We start from the raw sequence: 27,400 nt of genomic DNA, 5'->3' as shown, positions 1-27,400 counted from the left end.
TAAAATGATCCACCGAATAAAAAATATATACACATTTGTAATACTATATCTATTAGTAGTTTCATTAAAAATTGTAGCCTAGCAGTAGGTTATTATTGTTATTATTATTATTATTGTTGTTGTTGTTGTTGTTATTATTATTATTGTTGTTGTTGTTGTTGTTATCATGATTATTAGTGGTGGTAGTAGTAGTAGTAGTAGTAGTGTCAGTAATAGTGGTAGTTGTATAGTATCATTAGTAATATTAGTATTATTAGTAGTACTGTTATTATTATTCAATCACACTTTATTTGTACAGCACAGTTAGTACAGGTTAGGGAATTAAAGTCATTTATTATTCACTTTGTCAAGGAGTTTTGCTTGTTTGTTTGATTTGTTTGTTTGTGTGTCCCAATCTGTTCTTTCTTCTTTTCTTCTTCTTCTTCTTCTTCTTCTTCTTCTTCTTCTTCTTCTTCTTCTTCTTCTTCTTCTGTTTCTTCTTCTTCTTATAGTAGTTCAAAGAGTTTCACAGTTGACTGTGTATTATCAATAAATCACTATTGTTATTTATACCTAGCTCACAAAGTGGCTGTGGACGCTTCTGATTCGTCGGCCAGACGAGGTGAGCGCGCACGTAGGTCACGCGCGCCACACGAGTGCGTCACGCGCACGGCGGCGCTCTCAAATTGTTTGTTGTGGCCTCATCGTCCGTGACAAACTGGTGAGGTTCAGAGAGACCGAACGGATCTGGTCCCAGGAGGTGAGAGCTCTCCCCCGGCGCGCAGTCTGAACAGGGATGAACTCAAGGAGCCACGATGGAAGAGGTAAAGGTCTGCAGAGTCTCTGAGGAAACTTTCTGCTGATTGAGCTTTAGCTACATGTCCCCTCACCCTGTGCCAGCTACTGCTCTGGTTTTACTTGTCCTGTGCCATTAAAGCTCATAATTCAAGTTAACCATCCCTCACCTGTTCTTAGTACTTGTTAGTTCTTAGAATATTAAAGGCTCTATCTACTAATCGTCGTTTATGGCCATGGTAGGTAGTTGTAGTTTTACTTGCTTTCAGCCTCAGTACAATGGATGGCGCTCACAGCAAAAATGGACTGTGACTGTGGATTAAAAAGGATAGTTCACCCAAAATTTAAAAATGTACTCATTGTCTAATGAGTCACCACTGTGCCGATAATGGAGGGGTTGCTGAAGTGCACCAAACACTTTTGGAGTTACAGGGGAAATGAGCGTTGCAGTCAAATCCAAATCAATTTGGACAATTTAAGCCCCAACATTCAAATTTGACCTGAAACAAGGGCATTTACACACAGCATTCACTCAACACGGAGGAGGATCACAGCATTTAGAACATTAAGGCTAAAAACATGGTTTGAATGACCACTTTGAGTCGAATTTGAATGTCTGGGCTTACGGACACTTTGATGAGTAGTTAAGTATGGAGGCTTTTTTTACGTCTTTTTCACTAATGTATTGGAATTTTGCTGCAACGCTGTTTAACACCTGAAACTCCGGTAGTGTTTTGTGGACTCAAAGACCACCGTTCCCTCCTTCGGCACTGTGGTGAGTAGATAATGAGAGGGTTTTAATTTAACAGCCAGCAGTTCACATTATGTTATGAAGCCTAATGATTATTTTAATTTTTTATTAATCTGGTAAATGTGTTCTTGGTAAATCAGCTAATTGTGAATGTTTTAACATGATAATCGGTACAAATTTCAGATTAAGGACACCAGCAAACAGGATTTAGTTATTTTTTATTTAAAAAGTAGCTAAAAACAATACATTTATTAAATGTATCAATATTTTGGTGCTTAATTTTGGTCGACCAACTTATCAACCAGACAATGAATAGTTGCAGCTGTACCAGTTTTCTAGAGAGAGATTTACCAAAGACTAATCTCACTCAGCTCAGTTGTGTTGGTTGTAAAAACAAAACTAGATACCTGTAGGGAGTGTTGAAAGTTCTCAGTAATTTTGATAACTCAACCCTTAAATTATGTTGTGTCAGAATCAGGGTTTTGATGTCAAAAACTTCTCCCTTAAGTAAATTGTCTGTGAAAGTTGTAGCTATTTGTGATATTCTGCTTAAATCAGATTCTCACTTCAATGTTCAAAAAGGACATTTCAGGAAATATGGGGAGCTTTTTAAATACATTAAACACATTGAAAGTAAATTCCAGCCACTTTAGGTTTGATTATTAACTTCAGTTAAGCTACATTGAATAGGATTCACAAATTTTCCCCATCTCCTTGGTGTGGCAGGTAGATTTAAAGGTTGTAGCTGTTTCTGTTAACGTAATGATTCATGATTATTTTTTTAGGAGGGGGCAATCAACTTCAAAGCTCTGAGGGCCAAGTTTCAGGAAGAGGCCCGTCTGGCTCAATCCAACAACAGACGGCCAGCTGTTGCTGAGAAACCCAAACATCTTCCACCTCCCGGAGGACACTGCAGCTCCATGGTTAGCAGTATCAGTATTGCTGTGGAAAGCAAGATACCGGTGGTTCCCCGGGTCTTTTTCCGAGATGGGCTGCAGGCATCTGGAGGCAAGCGACCAATTTCCTTTTCACCACAACCTCGGCAGACATCCCCCTCGTCCCAGCTCACTAACGGAGAAAGCACAACAAGGCAGTCCCTCAAAGAGCGACACATGCCTCAGGTGCTTCCTGCCTTGCCTGTAAAAGAGCAGAAATTAGAAGCACCAGTCAGAAAGGAGCACAAACCGGACCCAGAGTCACGAAAAGAAGTCCCGCCGCAAACTAAAATCAAGAAGAAGGGTTTGCTGCTTCCTTTCAAGTTAGTCAAAGCATCAAAAGTCGGTGCAGAAAATGGAGAGGAGCCCACTTATGCTGATTTGACCATGAGACCCTCTAGTGCTCCTGGCGAGTTGCCCTCAATGGAGAGACAAACCACAGAAGGCGGTGTTTCAGTCCAAAGTGATCACTCAACTGTCGAGTGGCCCCTGTCAAGCCCAGATATGGGGATCACCCCTCCGTCTTCAGAGACGAGCGTCGACTCCGACAACAGAATCATTAGCACCTTGGAGAGGGCCAAGAGAAAGTTCTCACGCCGGCAGATGTTGTTTTCCATAAAACCCAAGAGCCTGCATTCCCCTGACTACGCATCAAGAGACAAGGCGTTCCCTTTGCCACCGAAGTACGTACAAAGTTTTGAGCCTGACCTCCCTATACCCCCACCGGTCTGTTTGCCACCCCTGGCTTGTATTTCAGCGCGGCCTTTCTTCAAAGCCACCAACTCTACACGTAGTAAGCTCTACTCAAGAACAAAAAACACTTTTACATACCTCTTACACTGTTTTTATTCAGCCAAATTTTCTTATGCATTTGCAATATTTGTTTTCCAAATGTCCAGAGCCTGCATTCGCTAAGCAGTTGGGCAGGGATCAAGCTGCATGTCCCTTTGTGAGGACGACTGAACCTCATTCACCGTCTGCTCCTCCAAAGAAACCTCTACCTGACCTGAGCTCTCTGGGAAGACGGCCAGCAAAGCCCCCCAGACCTCCATTAGTAGACCTTAGCTGCCACCATCAACCCACAGCCCACGGTACTGTATGTGAACTTAGCATTTTTTTTCCATTTCCCCAGCTCTTCTCTGTATTTCACTTTTGTGGCCACAGACTGAAGGATATTAAGGCAAACGTTGTGTTTTACTTGGACATCAGTGACTGTGTTTTAGCATTAATGCAGTTTACATTATCCTTATTTTTAGAAAGGACGAGCATCTGTTCAAGTGCTGATTTTGGTTTCTTTTTGTAGCTGTGCCACCAGGTCTTAGCCAAGCTGCAACTGAAGAGCCAGAGTGTGAGCTCCCATCCATCCCCAACCCTGTGCTGGACGCTCCAGAGTTTCCAGAGTTTGAGATTTCAGAAATTGAAGCAGCAGAGGGAGAAGCTGTCGATATCGCTGCGCTCGAATTGGAGGCTTTAGACTTTCTCAGCTCTGACCTGCCCTTACCAGTTGACTTTGATGTCCCAGATTTTGAGGCTTCCCAGCCTGATTTGTTAGGGTGTGATCCCACAGAGCCCAGCGTGAGCTCCGTCACCCAAGATCTGAACATCGGCAGTCAAAATATTATACTGCTCGATCCAGCCAGCTTCCCTGAACCAATAAACTTTTCAGATTTCATAGAGCCTGCTGCGCCAGACCAGTGGTCTCAGAGTGAGGAGGCGATCGCAGCCCCTCTTTCTCACTCTCACACTGATGAGACTGATCTGGGAGCTGCTGAGTGCCACTCGGTCCCAGAGGAAACGGAGCTTAGTAACCATGCAGAAATGAATGATGGCATTCAGCCACATCCGAGGTGAGTTTAGCTGTAACTGGAATCACAATTTCTACCTCTGCCGAGGAGGTTATGTTATCACCTTTGTTCCATTTGTTAAGGTTACACAAAAAAAACTGCACAGATTATCAGTAAACTTTCTCATCACTTTCTTTAGCATTGCTAGATATTTTTTTTGTTTTTTTTTACATTTTCACCGATATCCCTGGGAATAATTCATGGGTCTTGATAGAATAAAATCAGGAAAAATAAGGGAACTGATATTTATGAGTGAGTACAACTTGGTGCAGGTTGATTCTACAATTTACGGGTACTCTTGGGCCTTGGTGAAGGTATTCGCTCTACTCTTTGCCATTCTAGTTCTCCACGTTTTTTCACATCACTAATTTGATTGATTTCCTCCCTTCCAGTGCTCATCAACAGGACAGTTACTATGAAGCATGTGACAATGTGTACGAAGATGTTGAAAACCTCAACAAAGCGATCTTTGGCCAGAACTCTCGTAAACGCAGAGCTGGTCTGAAGAGTAAGAGAATTATCTTTTTTAAATAGATTCTTTGTTGTGGCAGAGATTTATTTTTCTATTTTGACTACAGTGTTAATATTTTTTTACAGATCCATATGCTGACCAACAACAAATGGTAACTCCTATTTAAATCTATTTGTGTTTATTATCATCTTAGTGGGAAATATGAGGTTTATGGTCACAATGTGCAATGGATAAATCTGTTTTGCTTTTTTAACAATCATCTGTGGTATATTAAAAATCTGTTTATTTCAAGAAGGAGGAGGCGTCTCTAAACATATGGCCGCGGAATCCATGGTATGTCTTTTTTCTCCAAACATATAAGTCCTGTGTTGTGTCATTGACATTGATTTTTGCCAGATGAGAGGCAGCCATTGATTTTTCTCCTACTGTGGTAATCAAACTGCAGGGCCACTGTATCAGGAGAACATGCCCACTCGGCCTATAATCATGTCCACAGGTATGTTAGACATGTCACCCGTCACTCACTGATGTTGTGATTAAAAACAGACCGGTCCAAAACCTGATCCCTGTGTTTTCATGTCCAAATTTGCTTTTGTTTCCTTTTTATTCAGTTATTTTGCTCACATGTGGTTCCACTTATATTTCAGGTGGTAAATGTAAACATTATGGAAAATGTGCTCCACTTTTTTGCCAATGAATAGTTTGATTTGTTTTCAGTAAGGAACGCCAAAGCCCCAACACTGCTGACTGTAAAGAACAGAAGAAGAGGGAGAAGCAGCTTTTGGGGAAGGAGAAAAAGGAGCAAAAAGAGAGGGAGAAAAAGGAAAATGAAATGAAAAAGAAGTTCAAGGTGAGTCAGGAATAGTTTTGCCTTGTTGTGAATAAATTATTCGTGTGGAGCTGTGTCTTTGTCAGTCTTTTGTCATAGTATCATAATGATTTGTCATAGTATCAAAAGGCAGTAAAATTTTCAAGGCTATAATTATATTCCCCTGATTAGAATTGGGCCAATTGAACTGCGCAGCTGCTCTGAAATCAGTCCACGGCCACTCTTTTCTTTATTCAATGTTAAATTTCACTCTGTAGGTGACAGGCGAGGAGGAGCCCATGTACCACGCCAAGGTGATGGTGGCCAGTAAAGTCCGCAAGAATGACCTGCCTGTGAAGAGCGGGGACACGGTCGGCATCATCCGCACCACTAACTGCCCCAAAGGCAAGTGGTTGGCTCGAGATGAAGACCACAAGTGTGAGTTTGGACGTATTGTGTATTTTATTATTATTTTAATGTGATCACTTCCCTAAAAAATTTGTTATATACATATCTGTAAATATTTGAATAAGATAAAGGAAAAAAAAGCATGTCTTAGTTGTTGATTTGAAGCTGTTTTATAGACAGCATGTCCCCCAGAATGAATTCAATCTATGGCGGTTATGACAGGTCACTCTCATGCGTGTCAAAGTTACACGTACACAGTCTAAAAGAGTTAGAGTATGAGAGCATTATAGTATAGAGAGCATTGTATGCCTTTTGTAGGTACATGCACAACTGCAGCGGAAGCTATGAGGTCTGACTGTCTGCGTGGGCAGTAGAAACGTTATGGATAGCATGAGCAAGCACACAGCAAAAAGCGCTGCACGCAGCTATACAATGCAGCAGCGGAGCAAAATACCTAGTCAGAGATCTCTGATGTTATTATGAGAAGTGTGGAAATGTTAATGGTTCATTATGAAACTGTGAAAGGGCAAATTGGAATATGGCCGGCTGCCTCAGTGTAGATAATTAATGGGAAACAGTGATAGAATTGATTAGTTCCATGTTTTCAAATTTACACCACAGTGGTAATAACTTCTCAGCTGTTTTCTGTTACTGCTCCACTCTGGCTTTTTCAGATGGTTATATTTCAGTCATGAATGTGGAGCTAAATATCAAGGAGATGCTGGAACTTGGGAAGAAGGCCCAAGCTGCAGGACGAGGAGGAAACCAAGACGGAGACACCATCAGCAATGACAGCAGGTACTGGGCAGGTCACTGATTTAACCCGTAGAGCTCCTAAAACAAATTTAAAAAAAACATCTGGGACAAAAATGTCACTAACAATAAATATGTCAATTTTGTTATTTTTCAAGCTTTTTTGATGAACACAATGAGCTTGAATTAGAAGTAATTTTCAAAATATATTTAATGATGTGTGGCTTTGCTCAAAGCTGTAGAACTAACAGTAAACAAGGGATGAATATGTGCCTTATTGTACCAGGAGTCGTCCATGTTGGACATATAATTGGCACCTCAGTGAAAATTGTGGCCCCTTTATGGCCCCCGATTTAGGAAAAATCCTAGATTTGCCACAGCCTAAAACTACTATAAAACACTTTATATATTCATATTATCTTTCACTTTCATTTACATCTTTTTTTTAACATACACAAAAATATCAAATGTCAATTAAAATATTTTAACCATTTTAAAAGACAGCTTTTTTTAATGTAATTCCTCATTCTTTTTATCTCATAAACACAAAACATGAATTATTTTCCATAAACTGAATGAGATTTAGCTTGGAGGGTTAACGCAGCCTGGCATGTGTCACTGATTAAACTTAACATTGACCTTTTTTTGCTTATTATTATTTTCAGTGTAGTGTCAAGTTTCTCCCTCTCAGCATCTTGAAAGGAAATTGTTATTTTAATCTCCTACCTTTTTGTAAGATTTACAACCCAACTCGCTTGTCAGTCCATCAGTATGTGTCAATATGTTTGTCACAATTTGTTTGTCTTTGTTTTGCAGATCCTCCAGTCACCCTGTGCTAACAAGTAGCTGTAAGTGTCAATAGGCTCTGCTGCACAGTGGGTGTTTGCACTGTCACCTCCAACCCTGTAAACCTTGCATGCGCTGCTTGATCATTTCAACGTGATAAATGCGGAACAAAGAATTTGACTAGCTGTTATTATGTATAGACGTGTTGACAAGTTGCCATGTGTTTGACAGCAATGTGTTATTTCGCGATTGTAAAGGAATTCCATGTAGGCTGAGGGTTTCAGCTGCCAACCCTCTATCATCAGCAAGCACACTGTGTTTAATCAAACTAATTTGTTTCCCACAGTCACAGATGACAGCGAGGAGTGGGCTTGTGAAGACGAGACTCTCTCGCCCTCCAACGAAAGCCAGTAAGACTGAAGTTTATCTTCCTTTACTGTGGCTCAGCGCTGCTTTTTCTTTGAAGAATGACAAACCATAATCCACATGAAAGTAGTTTTAAGTTATTCCATCTGAGATTGAATTTTCATGATGCACAATATGTTTAATTGTTTTCTTTCTCTTTATTTTGTATAGCAGTTTTCCCCAGCAGACCTCGTCCATGTCTGAGATGTGTAAGTAGTGGTTTAAAGGGAAATGCCAGCTCTGCCTGTGGTTGCTTTGTTATACATTGACATATGGAACACTGTAACATGCTTTTGATGTGCCCATGCCATTTCCTCACCCGCTCCCCCTCCATCTTACTGTCATTGCATAACTCACCCCTCCAACCGCTCTCCAGCTTGTAGCCATGTCAGCGCCCAGCACACTCTGAGCGATGCCAACCTGGAGGACCTACACACACAGTAAGTCTCCATACACACAGGTGTCAAAGCAGATACCATGGCAGGTTTGTCTTTTATGTCCACATTTACAAATATGTCTACATTCACCCCTTAACATGATAATAATTATGAATATATGGGTATTCGAGGGGCAATAACATTTTAGATAGTTTTCCTTGAGTCTTGCACTGTAGAGGCCAAAGACAATAGTTTGGGATGTAATGAAACAAACAAAGAAGCCACTTCAAAGAAAATCCCAGATATCATATATAATGAAGAAAAGCAGCACTAATTGCAGTAATGAACCTTGACGTTGTTTGCCACCTGCCAAACAAATAATAATAAACTGAACAAAGAAGTAAAAGCGCTTTTATAAAGCTCAAACAAGCAGATGTTTCGATTCTTGCATGGAAAATGTCGTATTATTTTTTTGTTTGCAAAAATGATGCAGAATAACTTTGTATTTGACGAATTGATTTCTCATAATCTGTTCACAAATGGAAATTACCAGATATGACTGATGCCACAAAAGCCCAACCAGAGTCCAAACCCATTCACTCGTCATAAAATTGGATGTATGAAATTATTTTTAAATCTGATGTCGGATATGATGATATTTGGTTAAAACAAAATACATCCTTACAGTGTTATTTAACACTATGCCTGCATCTACAAAACGCAAATATCTGAAAGACAATGAGATTCAAGAGCTTTTGTTGATGAAGGTCGAAGTCTGTGTCAATGTGGTGCAAACAAAGACGTGATTCCTGATGGAATTTATACATCATGTCCTGCCTCCTGCATGCACTACCCAGGCGCCACGCCTCACCTGAATGTCCCGGACATTATTCAGTTGTTGCGAATGTGAAACAAACAGAAAATGTCCAAACCCAATTTTCTTGACCTTTTCCCATCTGAGCTTTAGAAACACTGATCGTCATAAGCTTTATAAATCTAGAATTTTAAATCAGGAGCACTGTACTGGATTGTAAAGGTGTTCCTCGCCCCCTGCAGGTCATTCACAAGTACGAAATAAGTTGTAGGAATATAGAATGAGTTTGTTGTCTTGATTCTTTTAGGACCAGACATGAGGCCCTGCAGAAACTGGCCATCTTCTTCCAACACACCAAAGATGAATTTGTTGAAGCTGATGTTGAAGGAAAAACACCCACAAAGTACAGTCTTCTCTTTTCATGAAACATTAGTTTGTTTAAAAACCCTGTAAGTAATAGAAACCTCTTTTCTTTTTCTGTCCTGTTTAAAGTGCTGAACCACCAGGTGAGTTTACAGACTTAAACCTTTTTTTTTTTTTTTCATGACTGCACTGTTGTCACCACTTCTGTCGCACTCACTGATACTGGTGAAGCTAAGAGGACACCCCTCACAGATCACTTTGAGGACACTGGAGTCTAAGCACTGGTTGGCGTCTCGCCTGTCATGGAAAATAAACTGTGAGGAACATTTATCTGTTTAATGTGACCTGGAGACATGATGTTGGACATTTTGCAGGGACAGTGGTTCAAAGTTCATGTTACCTTTGTACCTTCTTGTCTTTGCCCAGATTTATTGTGTGCTGTTGAGGAGCCTCCATATCCGTAAGTGTTGAGTCTCCTTCTAATCAACGGGTGAAGCTCGGCTCCGTTTGATCTCTATTTGTATTCGTGGAGTACTCGTAGATTTTGGCAAAGAAGCGCTCACAGTACTTGAGGTTATCTGGCATCCCCTGACATGAACTGTAATGTTCTACTTTGTTTTGTACGACAGTGAAAAGGAGGTCGACTTCACCGAGCTGGAACTCCTTCCTCCCCCACCACTATACGCTGACACCTTCTGATTACCTCATCAGCTAAAACTTCAACTGGACTCCTGGGATTGATGCTGTGAAGAAGATCTGCCATTGGGACGTGTTTACCATGAATTTCAACATGTTTTTTTAACTTCAGTGGGCAGAGAAAAGAGAAAACAATATCGTGTATGAGAAATGAAGCTGCTGATGTGACTGCATTACACTCCAAATGTCACTTTGTTGTCACTTTTGTGTTCCGCACTTTTTCTTTTTCTAAAGTTGCTGTTAAAAAGAGCAAACTGTGCACAAAAGAAGTCACTGGGCTTCCATCACAACTGTTCACTTGTCGCTCGTGTTTAGGAATATGTTCTTTGCATTTGGATTTTCTCTGGTTTGTCCGTTACATCTAATAAATATTTCTCATTGATTTATGCTTCTGATACATTTTTACCACATGGTTTGCGTTTTCCCTCTGGTAAAGTTGCTACACAACTCAAACTGCCATAGACCTACATTATGTATAGTTATCCACTCTTAACTAATGCAAAATGATAGAAACCCTTCTTTTAATCTTGTTTCTTGTAATTACAATTCACTCACCCTTTCTTTTGTAGAATTAGGTACAGAATCTGAGTCTTACTTGTATTTTTTAATTATGGGATGTAACAAAGTGCATTTACTTTGCTACTGGTACTTTTCACTTACCTACAAATATCTGTGTTTTCTACACTGCATTTTTACAAAGCATTCAAGAATGGATTTGGAAGAGGCCACCGCAGAGACTCGGCCATTATATAATATGACTGCAAGTTTTCAATGGCATCATCTGCAACTGCATTTTTTTATTAATATGACAGGCTGTACTATTGTTTGTATTAAACAAAATATACTGTAGGCAGAGTTCATTGCTATAGATTGTTACATCGGGGAATATAGAACTCTCAAGTACTTTTACTTTTAGTACTTGAAGCATATTTAAAAGCAAGTACTTATTTAAAGTAAAAAAGAATAATGGATACTTTTACTGAAGTACATTTGTACCTCTGCTCGGGATGTGATGTTTTCATCTATGATTGTTTGTCTTGGTCAGCAGTATTACACAAGACGGTTATCACTTTTTTTTTTTACTTTGTGAGTTTGACATTTTCAGAAATTTGCAAGGGAATATTTCATGGATTTATGATGAAGAAAAATCCAGAATATCTAGGGAACTGATGTTTTATATTTGAGTGTGCGATTTGGTGCAGCATGATTGAATTAAGGAGACTGTTGGGTCTCGTGTGCTCTACTGAATTCCATTCTAATTATCTATTTATTTGTACTTTAACTTAAAATGTCTTAAAATGAGTAACTTCTCCACCACTGATATTTTGTTGCTTAAACTTTAAGTGATGTAAGATTAATGTATAATGTATATTCTAGACTTAATGTCTAGACATAATGCTGGGGATTTACTTTTCCAGACTGTTTATTTTATTGAATGGTAAGTTCTCATCTACATAACAAAAACAAATTCCCTGATCCGGATCTACAACAAAATGTAAACGGTTCTTCCCTTACCCAAAACATATCCTCCCACCAAGTTCCAGTCCAGTCCAGTACAACAACACGGCAACAAACAAACAAACAGACAGCTAACCTTGGCAGAGGTACATTTACAGTACAGTCACAGTAATGATGTAGTTGACTGATGCATTCGGGAAAGAGCCTACACACTGCAAGCACTTTTACTTTTGATACTTTTTTAAAAAGCAATTACTTTCTTATTTCCCTCAAGTAGAAAAGTTATTTGTGTACATTTTGTCCATTTATTTGTCCATTTACTTAAAAAAGCTTCCTCCACTACTGATATTTTGAAATGTAAGTGCTGTGCAGGGACATTAAAAACAACACAGAGAAAATATTAAAAGAAACAAATTCGAAATCAGAAAGGACAGTTTAAAACTATTTAAAAGCGAGAAAGAAAAAGTGATTTACGTGATGTTGGAAGCCCAAAGTTCAGTTCAAGGATTTTCCCTTCATCATACCGTACATCAGAGAGGGCAGGACTGAATAGTGGTGGGAATTTTACTTTACCAGACTGTTTACATTACGGCACAGTAAGACATGACACAGCAGTCGTCTGCATAATTTAGAAAAACCTGTCTTAAATATGTAAAACATACAAGTTGTGGTGCAGATCCTGGGAAAGGCCCTTTTTTATCTGGTGCCTTTGAGCCTGGTGGAATCCCCCTGCTTACAGTGTGTGCGTGCGTGCGTGTGTGTGTGTGTGTGTGTGGGAAGGAGCTGGCATATGGCATTAATTGAAGGGGGGAGGTCTCTGGAGGAGGGGCTTTCTTGGAAGGCCGTCACAGGACTCTCTCTACCCCCATGGAAAGCAGCGGAGGACGGTCAGAAGTCAGAGGAAAGCGGGGGTCTGTTGCGGTGGTGGAGCCTTTTTCTCTCAGTCTAACGCGCACTAGCATGACTACTCCTCCTCAGGACACACGTAGGAGCGTTAGCCGCTCGTAGCTAGTTTCAAAACAAAGTAAAGGCAGCGCAGTGAGAGCTTACAGCTAAACTTTTTTTTAACTGATTTATTTTTTTATTTTGAAAAGACTCAGCGCGTTTTTAAATGCAACGCTGTTTGATATATGAGAAAACGATGGCAGCCGAGACGAGGAACGGCGGGAGTTCGCTGAACAACAACAACAACTGCAAAGACCACCGCAGGAGAAAGCTGCTGGTCGGCGTGGACCTCTTCTGCTTGTTCCTAGGTGAGTGTCCATCTTCACGTCAGAGCCACTTCCTCCATCACCGACGTACTGTAATGCTGAGAACTGCGTGTGCGTGTGTGTGTGTGTGTGTGTGTGTCTGCTTTTCATCTCCCTGTTGTTTCATTCAACATTGTTCACTTTGAAGGAGGCTTGAGGTGTGTTCAGCTTATCTTGTTTAGCTTAAACTACTCATGTCTTAAACTACTCATGTCTTCAACTACCAGTTGATTAACATTTCTTTTAATTGATTTGAAATAGTTAAATATTGTCTTTTATATGATTATAATACTTAAATTCAGGGGGAAAGTTTTTTACCAACATTGCCATTAACACCAAAGTCAAGCTAGTTTAGAATATTTAATTATATCACATTGCTTAACCTAATTTGAACTACTATTTTTTGGGGGAAAAAGATAAATGTATTTAAATAATTATCATATTTAATAACAACGATATTTGTTTTATGTAGCACCTTTCATGACAGCTTTTACAAAGTGTTTCACAAATAAGACTAATAAAAGCAAGAACACAAAACATCAAAGACAACAAGCAAAATAATCCAATCAAATAAAAAAACGGCAAATGGTGTACAGTAATACAAAATCTATACGAAAAGGAAAGACCACAAATTAAGCGATGACAAAAGAAACAAATAAAAGTAAAAAGACATTTGGTAGAAGTACGTTTTGAGAGATGAATCACGAGCAGACACTTTCAAGTCTGAGTTCCTCACGTAAACTATTCCAGAGGGTTGGGGGCCCTGACAGCAAAGACCCCGTCACCCTTGATCTTCAGTCTTCGTTTACACCTTTTGTTCGCCAGCTCCGCAAGCTGATTTAATAAAGCAGAGAGTGATTCCCCATCAGCAGCTGTAGCCTACACAGTTGGCTGCTATTAATATAGCTACAAATTTTGACTTTAGCTTAGCTAGCGAGTCTCCTTTTTCCTCTGCCAAAAAATGCTGTGAAGGGGGAAAACTAATTAATCAATTGCCCCAGGAGGGGTACGTCTCTTTGGTCTCCACCCACACCTGTACTGTATACCTCTGCCATTACTCCTCGTTATGTTTTCCAGAATGGTTCACATTCCACACCAGCTGGAATTCTTCTGATCTCAACATCTGGCACAATATATGCGCGTGTTAGTGTCGAGTAATTAAGGGAAGTGGTGAAAAGGTCAGACCTGTGTGTGTGTGTGTGTGTGTGTGTGTGTGTTCATCAGAGAAGGTCCTGTGATGTTCGACAGCTGCAGTCATTGGGTTAAGGTTGTTATTGCAGGTGAAACATGTTTTCACACTGAAGTTTGAAGTCCTACAAAAGCTTTGCCGCTCTCCTTAAACCTTTGACTGTTCACCAATGTCACTTTCCAGTATGCTGTTCTGTGGAACATTGATGTATGGTCATGATCGCAAACAGCAAAGCAGCATCCTTCAATGACTAAATTAAAACTGATGAAAAAAAATCAGGCCTATTGTTAAAACAATTCCATGAAAGCTTAATCAGTCATTTTCTGACAATCCATAGTTAGATTCAGTGTAGTCTTTGTCTCTGTGGAGGGTAAATCCACCACGATTTTCTCCTTGTTTGATCTTGTTCCTTCCCAAAGAGAAGCTTGTCAACAAAAACCAGAAGGGGCTTTTCTGCCAAAGATGTGGTTTAAAGGGAAAGACCACAGGCAGGAAATGGTGGACCAGTAACGTTAATCACCGCTCCTCCTCTCACAGATTACGCTTCTACTATTGCTACATCCAGGGATTTCTCTCTCCCATTATCGTATGCACGTGAACCATCTCTAGTCGCTGCGATCCCATTAAACTACACCATCAGTGCCAGTAAAGATAGCAATTGTCAGTGTTAGTGGCAGTGACGTAGATTCAGAGGTGATTGGAACTAAATGCTGTGGAGAGCAGAGGGCCAGTGTGCAGTTTAGTATTGTTTTTTTGTGTCAACCTCTGTTGAGGTGATCAGGTTCAGTTTACTGTAAACTGTAGCAGGTGGCTTTCATGTTTTCCAGATTAATCGTCTTATAGTGTTTTTGTGGGCTTTTGCCGTTGCTCAGCGCTAAATAGAAATCGGTTAATTGGCCACCCTGGCCCCTTTATTTTCAGTTTTGTGAAGACAGATCATTAAACACAAAGGGAAACAAGAGAATGATGTTGAAAGTAAAAGAAAGTAACTTATTTTTTGAGGCTATATGATCCCCATGAGTGAGTGGTATTTAGTTGATATTTAACAAAAAAAACCAAAAAACCTCAGCAATTGAAATTGAAAGAATGATTTGGCTCAATGGAACCTCCAGAAATAATAAACATTAGCTGGATCTCAAAGTGCTGCCCAGTCAAACAGCAATTATAGACCTCAAATTGTGAGAGGAGTCAAATCATAGACATATTGAAATGCCACTGGGGCGTCACTGATAGGTCCAGATTCAAGGAATATTAAAATGTAGGGGCACTAAATTTGTCATATTGAGCAAACAATAAAAGAAACATCTGGAAGTGGGATTAATTTGTAATTTATCACTTGTAAGACAAAGGGAAATTAATGTACTGTAGTTGCTGTTTAATTTAATTGTTAAAATGAAAAGAAGTTACAATGAACACAGAAAGAACTGAATAATGTCTGCATAACAATTATTTTGTTTATACAGCTGTACAGATAACTGGTATAGCTATATATGTGTGTACAAATGGTGTGAGTATCTGTATATATTGTGTATGTGATATTGTTATGCATAATTTATGTACATGCATGAATTGTTTGTGCAACTGTATTGTCCTTGTACTTTGTCTGTTTGTGTGTTTGCCTTTAGTTTATGGCATAGACTGTATAAAAGGATGGATGACAGCTCTCCAAAGGGGAAGCCAAAACGTCTTGATCACCACCTGGTGGCAGGCTGCAGTATAGGTCATAAACCCCACCTCCTCCATGTTAATTGAGTGGACATGGACCAAACTAAAAAGTACATTTCAAATAAATTCTTCACAAAGATGAGTTTGGTTTTAATTAGTTATTTGATGCTATAAAATGGGGTAAAACGTCATGATGCAGACTCTGGATCCAAATGCGAAAGATGCTGACATTATATTTTAGCTTCATTTCTGGATAGTGGGAGAAGGTGGAGACACGTCGTCCATCTTAATACATTCTATGGATTATTGGGGTTGTAGCTACTAAGGAGGAACAGATGTAGAATGTGAACTGTTAAACCACTGTGTGTCTAAAAACCACTCCCTTTAAAGAAATATGAATAGTACTATAAATGTGGGTTCTAAAGGAAGGTGATCAGCCATTTTAACCCCTGGGACTTCAATGCTAATGTGATTTTTATCAAACCCCAGCAGCAGGCAGACCATTTTCTTTACTCCAGTGGAACTATGAACTACGTTTTGCAGGAGGCCCGACTGACTGATAGACAGTCGGACGGACAAGGTGAAGGTTGTGAGGGGGCTGCTGCGAGTAAAAACAACTGCATCTGTGTATACACCACAACTACCTCAGACATGTATATATTTGTATGCCAGACAGTGAGAGATCCCTGCAAGTGGAAAATGTGCGTCTGTTTGTTTTAACAGTCGCACTTGGTGTTTTGGCGAATGCCTCCAAAGTATGGTAGGGCTTTAACTCTACATTGATTCTAGTTTCCACAAACTGCAGCTACATGGAGCTGCCAGGACTGAACTGGGAGAAAGGCTAAATAGACAAACATAGGAAACTCTAACTAGCAGGTCTTAATAGTAAGTTTTCGACCATATTTTGATGTGCTCAGTTTTATGCTGAAAAAGTCATCATCGTCATCATTTACTGACTGTGTTTGCTTATTTTCAATTAGAAATTCCCCAGTTGATTAAGCAAGCTGCTTAACGACAAAACCAAGTAGAAGACACCTGCTGTTTACATTAGGAACTGAAGAAAAATCTCCTCCACCTTTTTTGTTTGTTTCTGTTGAGCTAATGTAAAAGAAATACCCTCGCTTGCTGACTGGTGTTGTTGTTGGCAGGACAGCTTTGAGAAACAGGAAGGGAGGAAGAGGGTAGGAGGGCGAAATCCCAAGGTGCCGTATACGCAGTGCTGATGCTGCACTGCTAAGACGGATGGACGGGGTCGAGAGGGGCAAGAGAATAAAAAACCCCAGCTGAGTGTCTGGAAGATGTGACCTGACTCACAGGGCCTCATTGTGTTTTCCTCCGTCTTTCCAATCAGCTGTTTGAGGCGCTTGACCTCGTGCAGGGTCATTTACAATCTGTGGACACAATATTTCATCAATCTATGTTGCCACCCCTCTGAGTCTGCCTATCAGCCTCTGACCTTGTGGTTGGTATCAGGTCTGTGAATGTGTTTAGAGCTGCTTGGAGGGGTCAGGACTTTGGAGGTTAACAGGCTTCAAATCCAGCACTTTCAGCCCCTGCATGCTTTTGTTTTGCTCCGATTGCTTTATATCAGCATTTCGGGCAGCCTTTATTAAGTCTCCTGTACGGTCTGTGTGGGTCTGTCCTTGGCCAGACTAAGCAAACCGAGGATCAGACTTTGAGGATAAAAAGTGCGGTATGTTTTTACTGTTACAGAACTCTCTAAGACGTATCACCCTCCTCTTTTCTTTTGCCACCGGAGTTGCTTCGGCGCCGACTGTAGCTCTGTTCGGGTATTTGTTTTAAGAGAGCGAAGGAAAACATGAAAGTTAATAACGTGAATCCTGCTGAATGTGGAGGGAAGGCCGGTGTTCTGAAGTTCCCATCGAGCGTCCGAGCCCTGTCTGTAACCAGAGCTCAACCCAGCTGGACCTTCAAAGGCCAGTCAGCTGTGAGTGTGTGCGTGTGGAGGGGGATGCTGAGGGACTCAGCAACAACTGAAGACTGTTGACATGTGGTTTAAGAAATCATGCCCCACCACCACCACCCCCGCCACCATCCTGCCTTCAGCAGCCCCTCTTGGCGCTGACCTCTTCACCCCGGTGGCTTTTTTCACTTTTTTGAGGCAGAGAGTGAGAGACGGAGGAAGAGAACGTGTGTGTGAGCGAGAGAGCTGGTGTTTGCTTTTCTTTGTATTGGCAGATTGCAGATTTATTCAAAGGGCGACTGGAATGCTCCGACATCACTTAAATGCCACTTTGATGTGATTTGAAAGTGTGTTTTCCAAAATTCTGCCAGAGATTGGAGGCATCTCCTGGGTACCACACATCCACACTCAGATTTCAAAGTCCTCCTGTGAATAAGCTGTCCTTGCATCTGAGTCACGCCCACTCTCTGTTTGTTGTTAGGAGATAAATAAGATCTTTTTTGCCACTTTAACACACTAAACTGATCAGACGGAGACAACCGCCCACCCCCCACCATCCTACTGGCCCCCCCAAGGCATCTTAGTGGGCCTTTTTAAGTGCACTTGAAAGCCTCGGCAGGAAAGGAAGGACTGATACTGTTTGTGTGTTTAATTTTTTTCTTCTTGTCAGTCAGCAGCGATGGTCTCTCTTAAGAGCGTGACACATCTAAACCTTTTTGCACAATCTCAGCCTCTTAGAAATGAATTGATGCTATTCTAAGCATTAAGGTTCACTTAAATCTTAAACTTTGATTTAAGCATTTATGCCAACTGATTTTATTTTGTTTATTTTATTTTGACAGCATTTTGTCAGTTTAGAAAACTGGATGAGATTAATAACTTATGTCTGTTGAGAGTTTTTATCTGTTTGTATGACTGTCCTATTTCTATTTGTCTGTGCCTTTCATGTGCTTCTGTGTTTGTCTTGGTGCTGATGTTGTTGTCCTCTGTTTTGCTTCATACTGGTCTGACCTGCGCTCATCATATATCTGTCCAACCATGCAGTGTTGCTCGTTGCCGTGTTTTTGCACAAATCTCCCTTTCCACCTTACCAAAGAGGATTCTTCTGCAACGACGACAGCATCAGGCTTCCCTATAAGAGCAGCACAGTGTCCAACACCGTGCTCACAGCCGTGGGCGTCACGGTGCCTGTGGCCTCAGTAAGTCCTGGTTTGGTGCAGCGAGAGAACCAGGGAGCATTTGCTGGGACGCTCTCAATTCATCCAATGGTTGGCTTGAGACACCTCGGAAGTTATGATTGATGTGACAGGATCTGACTCGCACGCAGTGGTGCATACATTTTGTACCTCACTTGCTGTAAATCATGTGTGCTGCCCATTGTCTGCCAACCATTTCCAAAGCACATCTTTGTAAGTTTCAGTCTCATTTTTGTACCTCTTGTAATCTTAGGGCTTTAAGTTCAGGCCTTATGCTTTGCTTTTGACATCTGTCGTTAGTAACTTGTATTCCTGCAAGACAGTATTTGAGATATAAGGTCAATATAGACGTTTTCAGACATAAACTAATTAATTATAAAATTAATTGAAACATTGGCAGTCTGAAGAGGCAGTATTTAGGTATTAAGATAAATGATGTGCTCTGGAAAATGGTTGGCAGTAAAGTAAATCATACATGGCTGAAACGTAGGAATGGTCCTTTAATACCTATAAAGATGTGCTCACAAGGCCCAGTTGATACTGACTACAGAAAAAAACCTGGAGTCATTATTTCTTGATTAGTCTCAGATAACAGCCACACAATGAATTGAGCCGGTCCCAGGTGTTCCCTTGTTACCTCCCGCTTGTACCTGTGACCCCAGTAATTTGCATTTCATTAACCCACCACCTCCATCTCTCTCTCTCTCTCTCTCCCTCACCCATCAATCCCCACCCTCCACCACCCCCACCCCATTCTCTCTGTGCCGCTCACTGCTTCTTCACACCAGCCGGCCTGCCTTTCTTGGTCATTGAGACCAGCGCGGTTCAGCCTTACCGTAGAGGGTTTTACTGCGATGATGAGTCCATCAAGTACCCGGCGAAAAACGGAGACACCATTAGCGACGGTGTGCTTAGCGCTGCTGGCATTCTTATCACCATCCTCTCTGTAAGTCACCTCACTTTGTTCCCTAATGCCATCACTTCTTGTTGTTTCAGCAGCCTTCACCTTTACTAGCAGCACACACTGACGCCTTAAATCATGTCTCATCCTGAGTGCACGGTGCATCATAGTATTTCTCAGACACTCCAATAGGTGGCTCTGATCTGGTTATGATAATTGTAAGATTTCAAACAATGAAGATATTTGACAACTGTATAATAATGGTAATGATTAAGTACAATAGCAGCATGTGTTCATGTTTTTCTCAACCAAACCGCGCACCTTACCACCGCACGCAGGATCAGAGAAATACACTTGTGCACTATCCATCACACTTAACTTACTGTTGGAGTAAACTGAGATTATCTCTCACGATTGCTGTAACAACACCTCTCCATACCTGTGTTATCAGCCGATGTGATTGGCTCCAGCGCAGATAACAACCAGTCTACAACATTTGTTTGAGGCATCTCTTCAGGGGCTTTAGATGACTCCGCTGATAAAAACACACTTTTACACAGTGTTCGAGGCGAGAATGCTGCAGCTTTATTTCACCTTGCTATTCTGTGTAAAAGGTATGAACGTGGAATAGGGGGGCATTGTTGTTCCACTTTTAATTCCGGCACTAGAGGAGATTACAGAGCTGGATTGATGTCTGTGTAAAAGGGAGAGCCGTGAAGCAAAGGTGGCATAACAAGGGTACTTAACAAGGGGTCTAAAGAGAAATGAAGAAATTAAGTGTTGAAATGTTTCTCTGTTTCAAATCTCCTGGGTGAAAACAGTGAGGATATGTCCACAACCTGCACACTTAACCATTAGGCTAAACAGTTAAAATAATCATTCTGAATATGCTACTGCTCAGAGGTGGAACTTGAACCCCCCCGACTACACCAGACTGCTCACAACCTTAGTTAACAACTGGCTTCCACAAACATAGCTCTAGAAACCCTGAAAAATAATTTTGAAAATAACTATTTTATGGCTTGGCAATACAACTATATCAATAAACATTGCAATAAAATTTCCATGAATATCAATATAACAAAAGTTCAATATAGAGATGTATTGCTTATGCATTGCATCTCTATGTTCCTATTTAACACCCACATTCAGCAATGTCTCACTCTCAACAGGTACTAGCACATTAGCTACCACATATTGGTAATGTGTTAGCAGTGGATGAGCAAAGGTAGATTCTAGATACATCACGCTGAAGTCACTTTGCCCTGTGGCGTGACTCAGCACTGCCATAGCATGTGCAGTTATCACCTGGCAGATCCGCAGTTGGACAGTGTCTCTTCTCATGGGAAGGCTTCTCCATCAGCTCTCTCCTCCCAGGGAGCAGACTACTCTGCGGGCTCAGGGCCACAGGGGTTTTCATGGTGAGAAGGAGTCCCGGCCCCATGTAATTATGGTTGACGCAATGGTTGTTGGGTTAAATGCTGTAATTGGTGGGGTGGAATTGTGGTGAAGGCCCCAAACAAGAAGAATTTGCCAAATATCTCATTTTCCCCTGGTAAAACGTGACTTTACAACACATCACACCCCCTGGGAGCATTGTGCCAACCTTTTTGTTTCCTGAACCAGAAAACAACCTCATTAGGTCATTAAGAGCCTCATTTTATTCCTGAATAGAGCTGAGAAACTCAAAAGGCCACAACCTCTATAATTCACGCAAATATTTTTAAAAGAAAGACAAACGGCATGGTGTCAAATACAAGACTTTTGACATAAGTCAGCGTCTAGCCGTCATGATTATGTCTGAGGTTTCAGTGTAACAGCGACTTATCCTACAATGCCAGTTAATTCATTCGTTCACATGGTTTGATTTTCACACAAGGGAAACCAGATCTGTTTTCTTCCCATTCTCCCTCTCTCACTCGCCTGAAAGCAGCTGGGCCGTATCTAGCTGGCTCTAAAGGCCTGGATGGTGGAAACAAAATACTCTATCAGCTTGTTAAATCTCCTTAAGGGCTATCCCTCTGCAGAGTATTTCCAAGAATGAGACTTATTCCTGCGCCCCCTCGCAGGAATGTCTGATGAAACCAAGATACTAACATGAAAACAGCCAGACGTCCCTTGTGAAACCGGAGACGTTTTGGAGAGGGAGCCGGAGCGGTGAAAAACAAACGTGCCCCCCGACGTGGGCCTGGTGGAGTCTGGCCACCAAAATCCGACACGTTGCCTAGCTCAGCGCTTCTGCTGATTAGAACCAGTGGTGCCTCCCCCACTCCCTCCCGACTCTCTCTCCGACTCAAATCTTCATTCCTCCTCTCACCTTCCTCTTTCGTCTCCTTTCTCCTCATTTCCATTCCTCTTGTACTACTCTTTTTTTTGCTCTCTATCCTCCCTTCCTTTCACTGTCCCTCCATTTTCTACCTGGAACTCTCCCTAATACTTCTATTCTCTCCTTTCTACTCCTGTCACTTGTGAGCAACTGAAAGACAACAGTGGAGAGATGGGAGGTTGGGAAGGCGTCTTTGAGCTTGAACAGCTGTTGCGAGTTATGTCTTTCCATCTCCCCCTAAGTGAGCCTCACCTTTCAATCGTCGGTTGTAGACGGTGGTTTATTTACACTCTTACAGAAAACTATACATGGCGGACAGTTTGAGTTGCCTCCCACGTCGCCTCACTGTTTTGCACCAGAAGTCAAATGGCTGAGGTGACTATTAAATATCCCTTTTTAAAACTACTTCAGAGGAAATCACATCTTTCCATTCTAACTGTCATAATAACATCTTGATCGTGAAAAAAAGTTATTTCGGTCATATAAATGAGTTATATTCTCCACTCTGAACATCAGAGCTCAGTATGGCCTCGTCCCAAATGTCCATCCCCACAGAATCATAGACTTTGATGCACATTTTTCAATATATCAGCAAGAGCTTAGTGCTGTCCCCCTGAAATTAGCAACAGCTTGAGGGTTTGTTCATGAATGTTGTGTCCTACACACTTTCTGTAATCCAGTTATACCTCAAGCAAAAACTGCATTCATATTCAACTCATGTTCTAACATTGAAAATGAAACATCAGGGGAAGTCTGAAATTAAAAAACCTATTTGGAATGGTCTGGTTTCTTGGCCTGTGGTGATGCTGGTTGCAGCTTTCTTTTGGAAACTGTAAAAGTGACCTGCAGTAATTGAGCCACTGACTCACAGAACCCTGAAGCTGCACCACCACCACTGCTGCCAAAGAGCTGTTCACCTGTTTATTCAATGTCCAGTGAAGCTTGACTCAGTGCACAGAACCCCAAACTGGAGAAACAGTTTCCATTTTCACGAACACGCAAGGGATAGACGTCATTCAGGTTGATGAGTCAGAGCCGCAGCTGCTCATCTGAATATATCGCTTGTCCAAATCGCACCAAATTCAACAATTCTCTTAACAATTCACACGCCAAAGTGTGAGAGCAATAAGATATTAGGTTCTTGAGGTTTCCAAGCTACATTCAGACGGACATTTCTGGAATTATTTGACAGAAATGGGGTTATTATTTAATTCACATTATTAGGAAAGAGGCCAGTTGTGTAATTAATTACACGTGAACCATAAGCACCGCACTAACTTTCCCATTCTTCATAAAGTTCTTTGGTCGTCCTGCACCAGCACATTCTCACTGAGCACTCAGGAGATGAGAAATAACTACTTAGGAATTAGGGTAATGATTGTTGGGAATGGGACTTTTTTCAAAACCATGACTTTCACTGACATCACTGTCTCTTCTGTCCCTTCAGATCATCATTGGAGAAAGCTACAGGATCTACTTTCTGAATGAGGGATCCAAGTCTTTTGTAGGGAACCCCTACATCTCTGCTCTCTATAAGCAGGTCGGCGTGTTTGTCTTCGGCTGTGCCATCAGTCAGTCCTTCACTGACATTGCCAAAGTGTCAGTGGGCCGCATGCGCCCACACTTCCTTGATGTGTGCAAACCAGACTTCTCCACTATCAACTGCTCCCTGGGCTATATCACTGACTATCAGTGTCAGGGGCCAGAGAGCAAAGTTCAAGAGGCCAGGTAGCGTAATATGTTCAAAAGTGTGTGATTTGAAGTGTATTGCTCATACTGTAGATTATAAGGTGTCGTAAAACTGACATAAACTTCTGTCCCTCAGGAAGTCCTTCTTCTCGGGACATGCATCATTCTCGATGTACACCATGCTTTATCTGGTGGTGAGTTACTCAATTGTTTTGAACACAAATACACGTGTATTGTGACTACACACTGTATGTATACACACTATATAAACTATTCTGTCTCTTCACCAGTTTTACCTGCAGTCTCGCTTCACTTGGCATGGAGCCCGCCTGCTGCGCCCTCTGACCCAGTTCACTCTCATCATGATGTCTTTCTACACTGGCTTGTCCCGTGTCTCTGATCACAAGCACCACCCCACTGATGTCCTTGTAGGTTTTGTACAAGGAGCCGTGGTGGCCTACTGCATAGTGAGTGCTTCCATTAAGTTTTATTTTCATTTTACTATATTAGATTAAAGACTGCCATTAAGAATTAATCTCATGTAAATGTTATTTTATTGTGTTCAGGCTAATTATAATAATGTTTATAACTTCATTCATGTAACCCTTTACATACGACAGGTTTTATAACTCAAAGACACAAAAGAGAGCAGCGCAGCTCTGTCAAAAGAAAGGAAAGAATAACTGATCTCAAAGCTGCATCTTAAAAAATCTATTCTAAACATCCATCAAGAGCCAGTGCTTGGATTAAAAGAAATATGGTCTGTCGTTTATTCATGTTAAAACACTGTGGTTGCAATCAGTGTAAAGACAGGAATGAGTATTCAGTAGAAGAGTATAGATTTTTAGAGGGAATAAAAGCTTGAGTACTCTTCTCTATATCGAAGAAGAATATGGTAGTTATTACTTTGTTGAAACAATACTGAATTATTAAATGTACTTGCCTGAAAATTTGCTGAAAGTTTGCTGAGATTTTTGATAGAGACACTGAAGCCCTTTGTCTTGATTTAACTGAGAAAAGTTTCTGAATTAACATTTTATGGCAGTTATTTGAATTTTAAAGGTAAACTGGCTCATACAATTGGCTGTTGTTGGCATAACAATGAAACAAAAGAAGAAATTAGAATGGAGAGAGGCTGCATGTAAATGGAAAAAAAGGAGGACCCAATACAGTATCTTGAAGAAAGGGAATTACCAACAGATAACTGGAGCAGGAGAATTCTGATGACTGAGAAGATCATTTATGTTTATTCTCTCCCTTCCACAGGTTTTCTGTGTATCAGACTTGTTTAAACCCAAAGGCAGGCGTTCAACCCAGCTGCCAACCCCAGTGAAGAAAGATCTTGTTCCTCCGGCAGACATCAGAGAACGAAGCAACCATCTCATCATGGCATAGAGAAGACTGCAAACTGACTGTATATAACCCTGACCTGTGCCATTCAAATCACTACTATAGCCACTGGGCAATACCGGATAAGGTAAACCCCAACCATCTGGATAATGCAGGCAGATATGGAATCTTGAACATGTCAAAGGACGAGAGGAGGCTACGGAAAAACAGTCAAGCCAGTTGTGCCTTCTCAATGGAAAAAGATCCTCTTTTTCCTCAGTCTCACCAGACATTTTAATGTGGAAAATGGAGAGAACCAGGGATATTTGTCCCTCTTCTCCTGTTGTGAAAGAGATCTGCCTTGTAGATACTCTGGAAGGGCCTTTCCATGGACCGACGCCTGAAGTGAAACTGAACTGAGAAATGGCAGCAGCTGTGTCGCGTCGCCCCTCAGCTGCATTCAGAATGGGAGCTACAGTCATATTCCTGCCACTCACTCACTGTGTAACTAATGCAAACAAATCATGCAACGAAAACAACAAATTCCTTGTTTTGAGGAAGGATTCTGTTTTAGTTTGGTTTTAATACAAACATAAGCATCGTACATGTGTGCGATTTATAGCACTATTTTAGCTAAACTTAGTACTGTTTGTCACCACTTGAATGATCCTGAAGTGAAGCTTTTGGAAAGCTTTGTAAGCTTTTATTATGTCCATAATGTAGGGCACATGAGTTATTGTAGGTGGAAAGTACAGTGAAGGTTTAAATGTTGGACGTGGGCCTCTTTCTGCTGGCTCGGACGAGCCCCCACTGAGCCATTTAATGAAATGACTGTGTTATATGTACCAGACGGGTGCTCGCAAGTGTAAGGTCAGAGCGTGCGAGCGCGTGAGCGTCGGGTGTGTCACTTGTGTGTACGTCTCTGTGTGCGTTTTGCCTTTCTGTGTGTGTGTGTGTGGGTGTGTGTGTGTACATGCCGATGTGTCTTAATGTCATGTCTCTGTACTTAAGTGTTTATAGCCTACAAGTGTGCCTCTCTCCAACCAGAGAACAGGCACCTGCTCCAACAGACACATGTAAACTCGAGACTGGAACACTGTGGAGAAAAAAAGCATCATCATCAGTACATTACTGTTATTAATCAAAGTGATCATTCACATCACTGAGAAATCCTCTGATATACTGTATGCTCTGCAGACATTTAGGCTACATCCTCACTGCTTTGTTTTCCTTTGAAACTGCATCAACTCGGTTGAGGATACTCTTGGCGTCCACGCTACTCCAGAGAGCCGCTGAAACTGAGAAGTGTGTAGATGCTGCTGGACACGTTTTAGTTTGAAGAGTCTGCTTCATTTTAGTCTGAACAGGCACAAACAGAGATGATTGGAAACAATGACGCACATGCCCAATGTATGTGACTGGTCACCTGATGTACGTTTTCAGGTGTGTTAGATACGATGCAGATTTAAACTGATACAGACAAAAAACGCTCGTGTGGACAGAGATCGTTTTAGCTTGAAAATGCTGTTTCAAATGAAAACATAAGGATGTAGCCTAACATGCTCCAAAGCAAGACAGGGACTAGAGCAGTGGTTCGGTACAATAGCTACCAAAGCACAATTTAGCAAAACTGTAAATATATATGAATATATATATATTATTTTGGTACAATTTAACTGCTTAATATTTCATTAAGTCTTGTAAACTAATCAGACGGGGCACACAATGAGGCTGTGTATATCAGACGAAAATATTTTCATTGAATTTTAGAGAAATAGTCATGCTAATGTGTTTGCATGATATTAATGAAATTTAGCCAAAAAATAAAACCACTGACTGAAAGCATCATCTGAGAAAAACTTTGATCTGACGTTGATAGGGAAACTAGTCCTTTCTTCCTACATGTCAAAAAGATCATGTACAGAATCAGAACATTCTGCATGCCCCCTAACATTGTAAAATACTGTGTTGTGTGTGTTTGTGTGTGTGTCAGTCTTATCTTTTGAAGAAACACCCACTATGACTTTGTGTCGAGACCTGTGTAAATGTCAAACATGCTGCTTTAAAGAGGTTCATCTTAGCAGACGTCATCCAGTATAGTTGACAACATGTGAATTTTAAGTGTAAAAAATCTAAACAAATAACGAAGTTGTCCACGTAGACAGCTTCAGTACATTTTTATTAAAAATGCCTTTCGATATTTTTGTAATGCCATGTGATATTTTGTACAACAAAACTGTAAGACGTATCAAAGATAAAGTGTCTTTAATAAAACAAAAAAGCTCCA

The 27,400-nt window shown here is 41.0% G+C and overlaps 2 protein-coding genes across 9 annotated transcripts; both read left to right on the top strand.

Moving 5' to 3' along the window:
• Window positions 1-572: 572 nt before the first annotated feature.
• Window positions 573-10,826, top strand: si:ch211-188c16.1 (uncharacterized protein LOC562677 homolog). Of its 7 annotated transcripts, none has more exons than XR_004616756.1 (19): window positions 573-803; window positions 2,311-3,253; window positions 3,360-3,551; window positions 3,764-4,307; window positions 4,697-4,812; window positions 4,902-4,927; window positions 5,069-5,109; window positions 5,222-5,272; window positions 5,494-5,626; window positions 5,863-6,022; window positions 6,667-6,790; window positions 7,562-7,593; window positions 7,878-7,941; window positions 8,108-8,145; window positions 8,313-8,376; window positions 9,435-9,530; window positions 9,722-9,806; window positions 9,917-9,950; window positions 10,120-10,826. XR_004616756.1 is itself a non-coding variant. In XM_034613604.1 (19 exons), exons 1-19 carry the CDS (start codon window positions 795-797, stop codon window positions 10,187-10,189), a joined length of 2,748 nt encoding a protein of 915 aa, XP_034469495.1. In that variant the 5' UTR covers window positions 573-794; the 3' UTR covers window positions 10,190-10,826. The 7 variants fall into 7 exon arrangements, 5 of the variants coding, with proteins under 5 accessions (XP_034469495.1, XP_034469493.1, XP_034469496.1 ...); XR_004616755.1 differs by having other exon boundaries at window positions 9,620-9,806; XM_034613604.1 differs by lacking the exon at window positions 9,722-9,806 and adding an exon at window positions 9,620-9,633 and having other exon boundaries at window positions 8,111-8,145.
• A 1,688-nt stretch (window positions 10,827-12,514) lies between these two features.
• On the top strand, window positions 12,515-27,400 carry LOC117778217 (phospholipid phosphatase 3-like). 2 transcript variants are annotated; one of them, XM_034613607.1, is made up of 6 exons: window positions 12,515-12,897; window positions 19,657-19,814; window positions 23,543-23,823; window positions 23,921-23,978; window positions 24,075-24,251; window positions 25,051-27,400. In XM_034613607.1, the coding sequence occupies exons 1-6, from the start codon at window positions 12,756-12,758 to the stop codon at window positions 25,177-25,179; spliced, it is 945 nt and encodes a 314-aa protein (XP_034469498.1). In that variant the 5' UTR covers window positions 12,515-12,755; the 3' UTR covers window positions 25,180-27,400. The 2 variants fall into 2 exon arrangements, with proteins under 2 accessions (XP_034469498.1, XP_034469499.1); XM_034613608.1 differs by lacking the exon at window positions 19,657-19,814 and adding an exon at window positions 18,717-18,871.

The sequence above is a fragment of the Hippoglossus hippoglossus genome, chromosome 17 (genome assembly GCF_009819705.1).
Source record: "Hippoglossus hippoglossus isolate fHipHip1 chromosome 17, fHipHip1.pri, whole genome shotgun sequence".
Taxonomy (NCBI): domain Eukaryota; kingdom Metazoa; phylum Chordata; class Actinopteri; order Pleuronectiformes; family Pleuronectidae; genus Hippoglossus; species Hippoglossus hippoglossus.
The sequence above is the reverse complement of the archived record's forward strand: the minus strand, read 5'-3'. Positions and strand labels throughout refer to the sequence as shown.